The 14,802-nt window shown below is 49.2% G+C and overlaps 2 protein-coding genes and 1 long non-coding RNA gene across 3 annotated transcripts; 2 read left to right on the forward strand and 1 right to left on the reverse strand.

Moving 5' to 3' along the window:
• Positions 1-6,412: 6,412 nt before the first annotated feature.
• LOC147224629 (uncharacterized) lies at positions 6,413-11,543 on the reverse strand. The gene is made up of 2 exons (XR_015107387.1): positions 10,497-11,543; positions 6,413-10,334 (listed from the first exon to the last, which is right to left on the reverse strand). It is a non-coding gene; the product is annotated as an uncharacterized LOC147224629 (long non-coding RNA).
• On the forward strand, positions 7,506-12,655 carry nt5dc3 (5'-nucleotidase domain containing 3). The gene is made up of 14 exons (XM_086163455.1): positions 7,506-7,700; positions 8,096-8,280; positions 8,414-8,488; positions 8,563-8,618; positions 8,875-8,965; positions 9,039-9,176; positions 9,773-9,833; positions 9,912-10,014; positions 10,514-10,615; positions 10,744-10,825; positions 10,906-10,992; positions 11,539-11,679; positions 11,754-11,818; positions 11,886-12,655. Exons 1-14 carry the CDS (start codon positions 7,532-7,534, stop codon positions 12,106-12,108), a joined length of 1,578 nt encoding a protein of 525 aa, XP_086019581.1. The 5' UTR covers positions 7,506-7,531; the 3' UTR covers positions 12,109-12,655.
• A 258-nt stretch (positions 12,656-12,913) lies between these two features.
• On the forward strand, positions 12,914-14,499 carry parietopsin. Its single transcript, XM_086163630.1, has 4 exons — positions 12,914-13,238; positions 13,322-13,650; positions 13,727-13,972; positions 14,055-14,499. The coding sequence occupies exons 1-4, from the start codon at positions 12,914-12,916 to the stop codon at positions 14,208-14,210; spliced, it is 1,056 nt and encodes a 351-aa protein (XP_086019756.1). The 3' UTR covers positions 14,211-14,499.
• The last annotated feature ends 303 nt before the right edge of the window (positions 14,500-14,802 follow it).

The raw sequence follows: 14,802 nt of genomic DNA on the forward strand, positions 1-14,802 counted from the left end.
CGTGCGTTATTTATTCAGTCATCATTTTATTCATTTTTTAATGCAAAATTATTTACTCTATCATCGTCCCTTTTTACCCGAATTGCACCTCACTGCAGAGGTACGTCTTATTGGAGAATTAATCTTACTCATGAATCAGTCCAGTCTGGAGTTAAGTTCATGTCGGTGTCTCACAATTGACAAGTGAGTGAAATAATGAGAAGATGGAGAAATTATGCAAAAAAAATAAAAATAAAATGTGTTTGCCTGTTCACTTAAGGAAATGATGAATACTGTGTGGAAAATATTCTGTAAATGAACACAGCATAAAAATGTATATTATCACACAACTGAATTATTTCATAGATGTGAATAGATATTTGTCATAAAGAAATGTTTAGCAATAATAATAATAATAATAATCTTATAACAGCAGAGACACATCCTAATGTAAAAGGGATCATTCTTGGGACATTATGTTGTTGGGAGATGTTTTAAGAAGAAGCTGCTTGGTGAATGTCAGCGTCAGCTAGTGACTTGGGACAGTAAACCTGAAAGACATCATTGCCCAGAACCTGGGATGGATGAAATACAACCTGAATCAGAAGATCCCCCCAGAAAAGAAGTTATATGAAAGGGCCAAACAGGAAAGTGATATTAATCATCCGTTAAAGGCCCTGGGTATTCATCACCAGAAGCAAGAAACGAATGAATGAATGGTGGATAAAAGAAGTCAAATGAAATATAAATGTTTCCCATAGAAGTGCAGCGGCTGCTCCACTCTATGGAAGTCCCTCCCTGAGGGCACAACGGACAAATGAGGTGATGAATAAATGAAACGTCAGAGGTTCCGCCCAGGTCTGTTTGCTGGGGATCCGTTAAGCAAGCAGACCATGGCCTTCCGGCACTCGATTAGTGTTAGAGAGTGATCCTAATTCATGCTGGTCTAAGTTGAAGCCTGTAAAGAGGAGACCGAGGTTATTACAAGAAATAACACAGACAAGTGACTATTCTTTTGAGCTCTGCAGAGGGGGAGACTCAGCGCGCTCTTTGGAGGCAAGATCCAGAGAATCCCACCGAGTTTCTTCTTGCTCGGCCTTTTATTGGGTGAATGTGTATCGGTGTTGTTGACAAGATCATATACAGGGAGAGGGTAATTCCTGTTTACATTCAGGGGGGTAAGTTCCTTATCAGGGGGTAAGTTCCCATTTGCTTTGCAGTCATTTGGCAGACGCTTTCATCCGACGCGACATACAGTGGAGGTGCCGGGGATTGAACCCAGGACCTCATGCATGTGCTCTACCATTGAGCTGCAACACCTTTATGCTTACTTGAATATACAATCATGGGGGTAGGTTCCTGTTTGAGGACAAAGGCCATTTGTGCTCACACGTCTGGCTGTCTTCATGTGAGTAGTCGAAATAACATAGCTATGAATATAGAGAGAAAACTCTAAAAATTCCCTCCTGTTTATGAGACTACGAACAATGTTAAACACTTCAGCATCATCACGCCATGTTAGTACAAAGTTTAGAGATAACACTTCATACAACATCATCGTCGTCTTCCACAGTCGAATTATTATAGTTATCTTTTTCTAAATCACTCATAGGCAGTTGCTCATATGTTTGTCTAGTGTAGTGAGTTCTTGGTTGGGTCTGCACTGCTATCATCGCCATCTGGACAAAGGCTACGGAACCCATTTTAGCAATCATGCTTTTCAAACACGGAATAATGCACATAGTGAACAAACAAAACAGGATAAGAATCACAATTACAGGTGTAAGGCATTTTAAAATTATTTGCCACCAAGTTCTGTTTACAATCCATCCAAGAGGGTCAAACTGTGAAAATGGCGTTAAGGTATCACTGTCCTCTTTACCCTCCAGCTGTTTCTTCACCATTTTGAGATAGGCCCTTCTTTCTCGTCAGACTTGTCATTGTTTGTCTCTGCCCTCTCCTGCTGGGTTGGGTTCTCTTGTTTTGTCAGCTTATCCTGGATCCCTCCAACCTGGACGACTAGGGATTTGGTGGTTTCTTCACTGACACAGCCGATGCCTTGAGACGAGTAAGACTATCCTTTTTACTCCCCTTTGTAGTCAGCCTTCCCCACTAGCCAGTGTCGGTGGGATCAACAGGGAGTACCTTAAGGTGGGATTGATGAGTCCAAGTGGATCGTTCTGCAATTTTCACTGCGGTTGGTGTGGTCAGAAGTACTTGGAAGGGTCCTTCCCAGCGTGCTGAACTCCATCAGCTTCTCTTTATGATGTTCACGAAGATCCAATCACCAACTTGGACCTTCACCTGTGGAGCAGTTTGAGATTTGGGCAGATCATTTGCGTCTGTTACATCTCATTGTCTTCGTGTTTTTCTACTTTTTCTACTATGTATTCCACCATGGATTCTTCTGTGTGGGCCTTCTCTAGGTCTGGATGTGTCATCAGTAACCTGAATGGTCTACCATGTATTATTTCAAAAGGATATTGTGGATCTGGAAACCCTCCCTTCTTTGGCCTTAAGTTTGCTTGAGCATTATGTTTAACGCATGTTATACATTGTGCACAAAAATGTCTTAAATTGGAATTTAGGTAAATGGTATAGAAGTGTTGTGACATGAGTACCTCCATCCCTCCTGTTGACACATGGCAAGGCCCATGAGTAAAAAAAAAGCTGCTGCTTTAGATAATGATTTCGGTAGGATGGGTTTTTCATTTATCATCAAAATTCCATTGAAGTCTGTTGCACCTCTCTTGAGCCAGGATCATCTGTCAGCAGCTGATGCATTCTCCTGAGCATCCTTTAGTATGTCATTGTCAATTAATGATGGTGTGGAAGGTGTTTGTTTTGCTGCTTTCTTTGCTATTTTGTCAGCAAAGGTATTTCCTTTTGTAACACCATCTGTTCCTGATCGATTTTATTACTGCTAATTTTTGTGGGAGCAGAATAGCTTCTAGTAGTTCTTCTTCTTCTTCTTCATCCTCATCTGAATGAGGTGGAGTGCGTTCACTTGGTAAGGGTGCACGCTCCTCACTTCACCTATCTCTTCGGTCATTTCCTCCTTGTCTGTTTTGCCCACACTGTCGTGACCAGTGGCCTGTTTTACCACAATGCCAGCATGTGTCATCTCTCTGTCTAGGATAGAACCCCTCCCATTGCACCTTGTGGCATCTCCTGTGGTGGGGGTTGCCGCGGCACAGCTTTGACGACTGTTTCATTATGTTCTTTTTGTACGAACATAGTTTCTTTGCTCTGATCTTTAATTTTTTCTTTTTATTCTTTTGTATACTTTGTGTTTGTATAGTGGCTTGTTCTATCCATTTTTCAACTTTTTTTTACTTCGTCAAACTTTTTGTTGCTGTTTTTCTTGTTTTTGCATTTTTCGTGTTCATCTATAAGTTTGTCTTGTATTATTTTTAATGATGCCAATCTTAATTTTTCATCCCAGTTGTATTTCTTTTTGCATTTTCTTACATATTTTACATGATCTGGATCCAATCTGTCCGTTGTGTAGGACTCGGTGTTGGTATCCCTTGATGAAAGCATGCCTAAGGCACCGATGAGACTCTGTGGGGTTTCAAGTGAGCGATGGCCTCCTTCGGGTTGTCAAGTGAGCGCCCTCCTTCATGGATGTTTCGCTGATTGGCCCATGACATCTCCAGAGGGTTCAGCAGTGAATCCCAGCGTCCCAGATTCACTCCCTGGATGCCATCAGCTCACCTGAAGGCCCACGTTGGATCTTTTCTCTTCAGCCACAGCCACTGGCTCCCATTTTCAGCAGCCCTAGAGAAGTCCTTGACTGCCTGTCTGTGGGCACGTCCTTTAACTCCCATCTCCCTGAGTAGCCTCGATGTTGACGTGGCTATGAAACCTCTGCAGCCTACTTCCACTGGACAAACCTTCGCTTTCCAGCCTTGTTGCTGAGCATCTGTGACCAGTTCAGCATATCTCAGCTTCTTCCGTTCATAGGCCTCCTCCACTGTACCCTCCCAGGGCACCGTGAGCTCTATGATGTAGACAAGCCAGAGAGACGATGACCACAGAACGAGGTCTGGTCGCAGGTTGGTGGATGCGATCTCAGCTGGGAAGCAAAGTTTCTTGTCCAGGTCTGCTAGCAGCTTCCAGTCCCGTGCACTGGCCAGTGGCCCAAGGTCAGTTCTCGTGGGGGGGAGGTTGGCTTGCCCCTCCCGCACGAATGGAGTTGTGTGCCAACGGGATGACGGAGGAGGAAGGGCGTTTACGCTTGTCTGGCGAGTTTCCAGCACCGCTGCAAGACATTTTAGTACCTGGTTGTGTCGCCAGGTATAACGGCCTTGGGAGAGGCTGGTCTTGCATCCCACTAGGATGTGCTTCAGTGTTGCTGGGCTTGAGCATAGAGGGCATGTAGGGTCTTCGCCATACCACTGGTTTAGATTTGCAGGAGAAGGCAGGACATCATAGGCTGCCCTGACGGTAAAGCTCGCCCTGAAGGCCTCCATCTCCCACAGATCTTTCCAGGAGATCTTCCGCTTCTCGACTCCCTGCCATGTCATCCACTGCCCTTGCTTTGCCTGTGACACAGCTTGTGCATGCCTTCCTGCTTCCTCTTCCCGGTGAACTTCCTGGACCACCAGCTTGCGTCTCTGAGCTGGATTGGCCTTGCTCCAGGCTAGCGTACTGGCCCCGAGCCCAAGTCCACTCCTCCCCTCCTGAACCCGGCCCACGATGTCCCTGTGTCTGAGGGCTGCCTTTGCCTGTTCAGCTACAGCCAGCTGGGTCCACTTCCTCCCAGGTGCCAGGATGGGGGGTGCTTGGGCTATGAATGGGTCGCTTGAACCCAATAGCATCATCTCCATCTCTATAAGTTTGTCTTGTACTATTTTTAATGATGCCAATCTTAATTTTTCATCCCAGTTGTATTTCTTTTTGCATTTTCTTACATATTTTACATTATCTGGATCCAATCTGTGCATCTATTTCACATCCCCTTCCAGGCCTTTTTCATTTTTACTACTGGAAGAGTTTCCCATTTTACACTACAGGTTGTTGTGGTTAACGATCAGTCACAATGTTCACAGAGATCATCGACTGTGCCAAGCTTCTACAGAACCTAGTATTCTGCGGACACAGCTGTCACTACAAACCAACTTTCTCAATTTTAACCACAATCAAAAAAACAAAAATAAAAAATAAAAAATAAAAAATAAAAATCAAACTTACTTCAGAGACTGACTCTAATCAGTATAAAAATCTCTTTGAAGTAACAACACACACACACACCCCCGAGTGCACTCTGCTTTCTTTAAGCGGACAAAAGTATAAACCATATCTACTTTCTTTATGCGGACAAAAGTATAAACCATAACAATCACACACATGTATCAGTCACAGACACACAAACACACACACACACACACACACACACACACACACACACACACAACCCAGTCACTCTGCTGTACTTTCTTTTAGTGGACAAAAGTATAAACCATATGTACTTTCTTTTAGTGGACAAAAGTATAAACCATTTGTACTTTCTTTTAGTGGACAAAAGTATAATCCATATGTACTATCTTTTAGCAGACAAAAGTATAATCCATATGTACTATCTTTTAGTGGACAAAAGTATCAACCACATGTACTTTCTTTTAGGGGACAAAAGTATAAACCATATGTACTTTTAGTGGACAAAAGTATAAACCATATGTACTTTCTTTTAGTGGATAAAAGTATAAACCATATCTACTTTCTTTAGGGGACAAAAGTATAAACCATCACAATCACACACATGTATCAGTCACACACACACATACACACACACACAACCCAGACACTCTGCTGTACTTTCTTTTAGTGGACAAAAGTATAAACCATATCTACTTTCTTTAGCAGAAAAAAGTATAAACCATACTCAGTCTAATAATTTGGTGTTTCCTCCTCGGCCTCCTTGGTCCGTTCAGATTCCGTCAATCCAGCAATGGCAGGTGTAAAGATTCCCTGCGGCTCTTCCCTCAGCCGCAGGGAATCTTCAATCTTTGTAGTTACTGCTAACAGTTAAGACAATTCATATTTCATTATATTTCTTATTCTTCCTCCTTTCTACTATTATCTATTACTGTTATGTTTTTTACTTGAAACTCTGGCACAACAATTTCCTTCCGGATTAATAAAGTTGTTCTCATCCCACCATCTCATCTCATCTCATCTCTCAAAGAGGAAGTTCTAACCACCGGCCAGGTAGAGAATTCACTCTCCGGGTCTTTGTCTCAGATCACTAGATCTGGCCATCGACGGGCTTCGGCGTGTCCTTCTCCACCGGCCACTTGTTGGATGTGTTGGGATCCGGGTCACGGCACCAAGTTTTGTTAGAGAGTGATCCTAATTCACGCTGGTCTAAGTTGAAGCCTGTAAAGAGGAGACCAAGGTTATCACAAGAAATAACACAGACAAGTGACTATTCTTTTGAGCTCTGCAGAGGAGGAGACTCAGCGCGCTCTTTGGAGGCAAGATCCAGAGAATCCCACCGAGTTCCTCCTTGCTCGGCCTTTTATTGTGTGTATGTGTATTGGTGTTGTTGACAAGATCATATACAGGGAGAGGGTAATTCCTGTTTACATTCAGGGGGGTAAGTTCCTTATCAGGGGGTAGGTTCCCATTTGCTTTGCAGTCATTTGGCAGACGCTTTCATCCGACGCGACATACAGTGGAGGTGCCGGGGATTGAACCCAGGACCTCATGCATGTGCTCTACCATTGAGCTGCAACACCTTTATGCTTACTTGAATATACAATCATGGGGGTAGGTTCCTGTTTGAGGACAAAGGCCATTTGTGCTCACACGTCTGGCTGTCTTCATGTGAGTAGTCAAAATAACATAGCTATGAATATAGAGAGAAAACTCTTAACAATTAGCTGTATTAAACCTTTGATGTTACAGATCGTCTCAGTGTTCAGAATACAACCGGGTGCTATTAATCTGGCTAAAACAGTACAGCGGGGTGCTTTGTAGGTCTGCGGATCTTTAGACTATTGATTTGCGGCCACATTGTACATTTCAGAGGAAGGCCTTTATTGGGACCTCGTCATGTCACATGACCCATCACGCACCATGTTTGTACATGTTTGCCATGTTGAACCTCCCATTTCTTTAAAGTGGTAAACGGAGGTTCTTCAAGGGGGAGCAAACCGTCAAGCCCCACGGTAACACAAATTAACCCATAAATGGAGGGACGCAAGCGTTTCATACACACCGTGGTGTTTTCACGAGGAGACCATGCAGAGACTTGGAGAAGTTTTGTGTTTTAATATAGAAACACAAACAAACTACAACAACCTTGACCATCCAGGATCGCCCATATAAACCAGGCTTAAACAGCACCCCCCCCAGACCTTCCCGTTGGGTGAGAGGCCACAGCATTTAGTGTCCGCCACAACACTGTATCCACCAGGGGAGATCCCTGGAGACAGGATTTACATATACAAGAAGCGACTCGCTGATTGGCTGGAAACGTGACGTATGCGGAAGTCACGCATTGCATGCTGCGGGCAGGCTGTCTTTCGCCTCCCCAGTCTCAATCATGACGCCCTTCTGCCGGCGCTCGGTTCTCCTGCCCAGGAAGGTGGCGGAGGTTTTCCGTCACGTCCCGAAGGCTCCAGACCCGCGGCCAGTCCCGGTTCGGGGCGTCTGCGGCGGCGCGGCGGAGCGGCTGTGGGCGGTTTACCGGGAAACCAAGCGGCAGACCGGAGGTACGCTACGGAATCGAACCGACGACCGGGGGCAGGGAGGGCGGGGCAGTGAAGTTATTACATTGTTATTACGGCGTCTGGGAGCGGATCTTGTGGGTCGGGGTTGTAGAGAAGATCTTGGAGTCGATCCCTCCTCCTTGGTATGGACGTGATTAAAAGTGGTGAAGATCATGTCTGTATTGTTAGAAGACCTCAGTGGATCACACCTAGGGGTGAGTTTGTATCTATGGGCCCTCCTGTTGGAGGCTCTCCCAAACCCAGTGCCAGAAGGTTCGAAAGTCAGCAAGACCATCAGTGGAGCAGTGAAGGCGTCGTTGCACCGTGTCTTCGTTTTTGGGTCTTGGCCAAACCCCTTTGAAGTGTTCTCCCAGCAGTCTGACCTTCTAACCCCCCAGATCTGATCCCGGTGGTTACCAGCAACTCCATCGACCCCAACACCATCTTCGCCAACAACGAGATGAGCCTGCGGGACATCGAGATCTACGGCTTCGACTACGACTACACGCTGGCCTTCTACTCCAGCCACCTCCACACCCTCATCTTCAACATAGCGCGGGACATCCTCATAACCGACCACCGGGTGTGTGCTCTAAACCTCACAGCATGGTCTTCAGCTGCATGAGAGGAGGTCCTGGAAGGTATAGCCATGTTCCTAGTCCCGGATGAGCGACAACGTTGTCATGGACTCCCCTTGTGTTTGTCTTCTGCTCCAGTACCCAGAAGATTTGAAGAAGTACGAGTATATCCCAGATTTCGCCGTGAGAGGTCTTCACTATGACGTGCAGAGGGTAGGGGTCAGTCCTCCTCCTGCTCACCCAATGAGTGCAGGACTCACGCTGACCTTCATGTTCCCCCCTGACAGGCGCTGCTGATGAAGATTGATGCCTTCCACTATATCCAGCTGGGAACTGTCTACAGGTACCTGCTCAGCCTGGCCAGAGCAGCAGGCCAGTCACAGCCCGCCAGGAGATCCTGGCTCTTCGTGGGTTGAAACAGGTGTTCCCACAGATGCCATAGGTCCAGGCCTCCATGGGCGTCAGGATCAATCTGGTCTTCTCCGTAGAGGCGATGCGTTCAGGATCTCCTCCCCCTGTTTGGGGAAGCTGTTGAGAAGCCCACGCCTACATCATCTCTCTGTCATGGACGTTTAGGGTCTTCAATGCTTCTTCTGCAGGGGTCTTCATTCTGTACCCGATGAGGAGGTGATTGCCATGTATGAGGGATGTCACGTTCCGCTGGAGATCATGAGTGATTTCTACGGGAAAGTAAGAGCCTGAACGTCGGCGGCTCTGGAGCAGTAGAGGAGCAGAGATAACGGAGGTCCCGTCTCTCCCACAGAGCTCTCATGGGCACACCATGAAGCAGTTCATGGACATCTTCTCCCTGCCGGAGATGACCCTGCTGTCCTGTGTCAACGACTTCTTCATGAGCCACAATATTGACTACGAGCCTGTCCACCTCTACAAAGACGTCAAGGTGGGTCCTGCTCCTGTCAGCCACACCTTCATCTGCTCAGGGTTTCCTTCTGTTGTGTCCAGACAGTCAGGGGCTGCTGATCTGATGGGCTGCGGAGTCAGGTGAACACAGATCCTGCTTACACCTGCTCCAGGTGTGAACGGAGGTCTATCTGCAGCTCTGAGATCACCAGGAGAACCATCCCAAGGGCGCGTGGGTTCAGTAAAGGTCATTGACAAGAATGGAACCGGAGCTCAAACCATCCATCTTGCTTTTAGCTCAGTGTCTAAATTTAGTCGGCCGGCCGCCTCCATCCATCTGCTCCGTCAGGGGGAGGAGGAGCAGCTGCCAGGAGGACCTCCTCCTCCTGGTTATGCTGCAGTGACGTTGCTCCTTCTGTCCTTTCTTTCAGATATTCTCAAGGACGCTGACATCAAAACTCCTCGCCAGATTTAAGTACCTTCTCTGTAAACAGTGTGACCTTTGCAGGTGGAATAGAACCAGCAGCCTCGTGAGCGTCAGACTGGGTTCTCTCCACAGGAGCTGAACTTCCTGGTCACATGAAGAGGTGTGGCGCATAGCTGCCGCTAACGATGAGTTTACCTCCATCCGCACAGGAAGCCATCAGAGATGTCCATGTGAAGGGCATCATGTACCGGGAGGTGGAGGCTGACATCGGTAACCGTCTCTGACCTGCGCTCCTCCGTACCTCCACTGCTGGAGCAGCCCAGCTCAGGTTCTCTGCTTACTCTCTAGGGAAGTACATCTGGTATGGCGAGCAGAGCCAGGCTGTGCTGAAGAAGCTGGCCGAGCAGGGGAAGAAGATGTTCCTCATCACTAACAGCCCCTTTGACTTTGTGTAAGTCTGGACCGCCGCCTCTCCTGCCCTGTCCCAAAAAGCTCTCTCCTTCCATGGCAGCAGGTGCTGGAGATGTTTCAAGGGCAGCGACCAGCTGGGCTGGCCCACGTTAGCAGAGCGGACGTGTGAAAAGGCTCCTCAGCCTGCAGGCTCTGTAAAAGGCCAGAAGCATGACCTGCTCCGGCACCTGCTAGACGTACATTGCTCCTCCTGGTTCTCCGGCCGACACTGAATGTCTGCTGCAGAAGCCTTCAGGAAGCAGGATGTGCCAAAGGTCAAATGATGGACGTTTCCACCAAACACTGACAGGTTCCTTTGACCTGGTCAACAAACAAATGAGTGCGTTAACGTTCTGATGGGAAAACACTTCGAGATCATACTGGGAGAACTTCGGAGAACATGGAGAGTAATAAAGCCCCTCCCTCCCAGACACACACACACAGGGCAATGAAGGATCTCCCGCTGGGAAAGGTGGGACTGACCTCCTGATGTGCTCCAGGAACAGGGGGATGACCTTCATCGTGGGGACAGACTGGCGGGACCTGTTTGACGTGGTCATCGTTCAGGCTGACAAGCCCAGCTTCTTCAACGACAGAAGGAAGTGGGTGTCTGCAGAACCACTGCTTCTCCACCGGGGACCTCCTGACTGGGCTCAGTTGTCCTGCTGCAGCTGGATAGGAGGTTGTAAGAGGAGATGTTCTTCTGATGTTCCTCTGTTTCCCTCCACAGACCCTTCAGGAGAGTGACGGACACAGGAACGTTGCTCTGGGATCGGATCCACCAGCTGGAGAAAGGGCAGATCTACAAGCAGGTGAGGACCCTGGGCCTCCTTGAGAACCAGCAGGAATGTCGAGGTCACCCCACACGTGTTGTGTCCCTCAACGACTGCAGGGGAACCTCTATGAGTTTCTGAGGCTGACCGGCTGGAGAGGATCAAAGGTGCTCTACTTTGGTGACCACATCTACAGCGACCTGGCTGTAAGTACATTCAGGACTGTCACCTTCTACAGCAACATCTGCAGGAAAGCATGGAGGTCTGGGGAGCCAGGGTTGTGAAGGTGTGAGTGTATGGAGGTTAAGGGATTTGGAGGTCAAGGGGTCTGGAGATCTGGGATCCAAGGATGTCATGAACTGAAGACAAAACAAAGAAGTCATGATATGGTCTTCTGATGGATCTACACCATCGTCTGGTTTAAAAGTAATTTCTCAATGATGTCTACAGCTGGAAAGATGGAGACAAAGTCGATCACAGATCAATGGACTAGATCAGGTCAGGATTTCCTGATTGACCAAACCTGGGGGTCAGAGGTTTCATTTGTTTATGTGAATCAGTGGTTTTAATTCCTGTTCCTCAAACATCTGGACCTCAGGGATTAGCAGATCAAGCAGAAACATCTCATCATCTGGTTGCTTGGTCCATTGATTGGTTAAATGGTTTATCGCTCAATTATTTTTACTGCTTTGTCTTCTGCTTGCTGGAGGTTGCCTCTTGAAATGAAGCTGTCTCCTCCTCCTGGTCCTCAGGACCTGACCCTGAAGCACGGCTGGAGGACGGGCGCCATCATCCCTGAGTTGTGGAGGGAGATCAAGATCATGAACACGGAGGAGTACGTCCATGTGAACACCTGGCTTCAGGCGCTGACAGGGCTCATCGAGCACATGCAGGTGAGGACACGGACTTCCTGCTACCTTTGCACCCGTCTCAGGCCCGCTCAGGTCCTGGTCTCCTCTCCTCCCAGGTTCACCGGGACCCAGCGTCTCTGGCAGTGGTCCAGGAGTGGATCGAAGAGCGGGAGGCCATGAGGTAAGCCCTGCACCCCAGGAGCAGTGGATGAGGCAGGAACCCCTCGGTGACCTGGTGTTCTCTGCAGGCCTCAGACCAAGAGCATCTTTAACAGTCAGTTCGGGAGCCTCTTCAGGACCTACCACAACCCTACCTACTTCTCACGCCGTCTCTCCCGCTTCGCTGATATCTACATGGCCTCCATCAGCTGCCTCCTCAACTACGACCTCCACCACACCTTCTTCCCCCGCCGCACGCCACTGCAGCACGAGGCCCCCTTCTGGGCCGAGCGGGCCCCAGAAGCTGTCTGATTTGCCAGAGCCGGCCTCGAGTGTCTGATGGTCTGAAGGTGGGGAAGATCTTCAGCCAGATAACAGTCGCCTGCAAAAGATGTCAAAGAACCGTTTTAAACGACTTTTGAACGTAAGGACTGTCCATTGGGGGGGCGCAGGTCCCCATCCCAGCACTAGGGAGCATTACACCTCGGCATGAAGCTCACCTCCAGCTAGTGGAATGGACATGCTGCAGAGCAAAGCGCTGCCTTACTCACCTGCTCAACGTCTCCCCGATGATGTCCTCATCTTCATTGTTTCAAACACTCCTGTGGGCCGCTTATCTGCTGAAGGAGGAGACCGCACATCCAGAGAGCTCTGAATACCCTGTTATCTGAAAGAGCTTCACGAAGACTCTCCAAAGTGGTCTCTTTAAATTTACTGCTGTGCAAAGGTGGCTTAATTTGTGGAGCAGGCTGGACGTCTAGTTCGGCCTTCTGCTGTGGGTGGGGTTCTTCTGCTGTGTTTCAACTTGTATGTTCACACACCTTTGCTTTCCTGTATTTATTAAAACATAGACGTAGAAGTGTCTCCGCCGTGGTTCATTCAAACCTGTGGTGTCCAGATGTTCTCCCGTGTCTAGGAGGACTATCTCAGCCTTGCTTGATCCGCCTCCCTCCAAATCACCATGACAGCCAGGAGTTCCTCTGGGATTACCGCCTCCAATCCTGTTAGAAGACAATCTCCGTATTGGGCTGGGGCTCTTCTGGGGGATCAGGTGTGATAAGATCTCCGACGCCGTGGGCTCTCCGGTTCCACTGGAGATCCTCTTCATTTCCATGTCATGGAGGGTAACAGCACGTCGTGGAGCCTGCAGCCCGTGTCCGTGCCACCCACCATCTTCCCCAGGGTGGGCTACAGCGTCCTCTCCTTCCTCATGTTCATCAACACTGTGCTGTCTGTCTTCAACAACGGCCTGGTGATCGCGGTGACCCTGAGGAACCCATCGCTTCTCCACCCCATGAGCGTGTTCATCCTTAGCCTGGCCGTGTCTGACCTGATGATCGGCCTCTGTGGCTCCCTGGTGGTCACTGTCACCAACTACCACGGCTCCTTCTTCATGGGCCGTGCCACCTGCGTCTTCCAGGGCTTCGCTGTCAACTACTTTGGTACGTGGAGGTGAAAAGGTGAAAAAGTGAAAAGGTCACGGCCGCTGCTCGGGCGGCCGTGACCTTCTGGCTTCCTCCCGCAGGTCTTGTGTCCCTCTGCACGCTGACCCTGCTGGCCTACGAGCGCTACAACATGGTGTGCAGACCCCAGGCGGGTTACAGCAGGAGCATGAAGAGGAGCATCCTGGGGCTGCTGGCCGTCTGGATCTACTGCTTGTTCTGGGCGGTGACGCCACTCTTCGGCTGGAGCTCCTACGGGCCTGAGGGGGTCCAGACCTCCTGCTCCCTGGCGTGGGAAGAGAGGTCATGGAGCAACTACAGCTACCTGATCCTCTACACCCTGCTCTGCTTCATCCTCCCTGTCGCGGTCATCATCTGCTGCTACGCCAAGGTGCTGCAATGCCTGCGCAAGGTTGGTGAGCCCGTCTGTATCGGTCTGCCCCTCGGACTGCGGCAGGTTGCCGGCTAATATCTGCCACTTTGCGCAGCTGAACCGCAGTGTGGAGCTCCAGGGTGGTCGCTCTGGCCAGAGGGAGGACGACCATGCCGTCAGCATGGTACTGGCCATGATCCTGGCCTTTTTCGTGTGCTGGCTGCCCTACACGGCGCTGTCCGTGGTGGTGGTGGTGGATCCGTACATCTCCATTCCCCCACTGCTCGCCACCATGCCCATGTACTTTGCCAAGACCAGCCCTGTCTACAACCCCATCATCTACTTCCTCTCCAACAAGCAGGTGAGAGCCGGAGGAGGTCTGTTGAGGAGGACCCACCTGGTCCTGAAACCGTTTGTGTGTGTGTGTGTGTGTGTGTGTGTAGTTCCGTGAAGCTGCGCTGGAGATGCTGTCCTGCGGCCGGTACATCCCCCGCGGGCCCACCAGCACCACCATCAACATGCCTCCCCTGAACCACAGGACCCAGCTCACCTCCTTCAGCAGGAACATCAGCATGCACAGCAAGGTGCTGCCCTTGTGAAGGGCAGGAGAGTGCCAGGGTTGTCAGTGTGTGCAAGAGCTTCATGGAGCATCCCACCATCCCTGCGTTGCGGGACCCTCACTCCAGCCCAGGAGATCCATCAGCTCAGAGACTGACAGCTGACCACCCTGATACACCTGGATGTGTCTGACCATCAAGCTCCTCTCCCCTCCTCCACCCTCTACTCTGCCTCCTCCACACTCTGCCCCATCTCCTCCACCCTCTGCTCCATTTCCAGTGTCTTCTGGATCTTCTACAAACCAAATGTCCTGTGTTTTCTTCCCAGTATTCAATTTTCTTCTCCGTAACATCTGTTTTCAGTGTGCGTGTGTGTGTGTGTGTGTGTGTGTGTGTGTGTGTGCCTGTGTGTGATGTGAATGTGTAACTTCCCAAAATAAAAAAACAAAAACAAACAGAAGTTTTGTGATGTTTTAAACCAATATGGAGGAGTTTCTGGGAGGATCTAATGGGTTCTATTAGTTTTTGGAGGGGTTCTATTAGGTTCTGGGAGGTGCCAGTAGGTTCTTTAAGGTTCTGGTCTGTGTCCTACAGCCTTGAATTCTTGTTTGACATATTTCTTCTGGGTAACGAT

The sequence above is a fragment of the Fistularia commersonii genome, chromosome 17 (genome assembly GCF_037954325.1).
Source record: "Fistularia commersonii isolate RoL2024-O1a breed Wild chromosome 17, RoL_Fcom_v1.0, whole genome shotgun sequence".
NCBI lineage: Eukaryota > Metazoa > Chordata > Actinopteri > Syngnathiformes > Fistulariidae > Fistularia > Fistularia commersonii.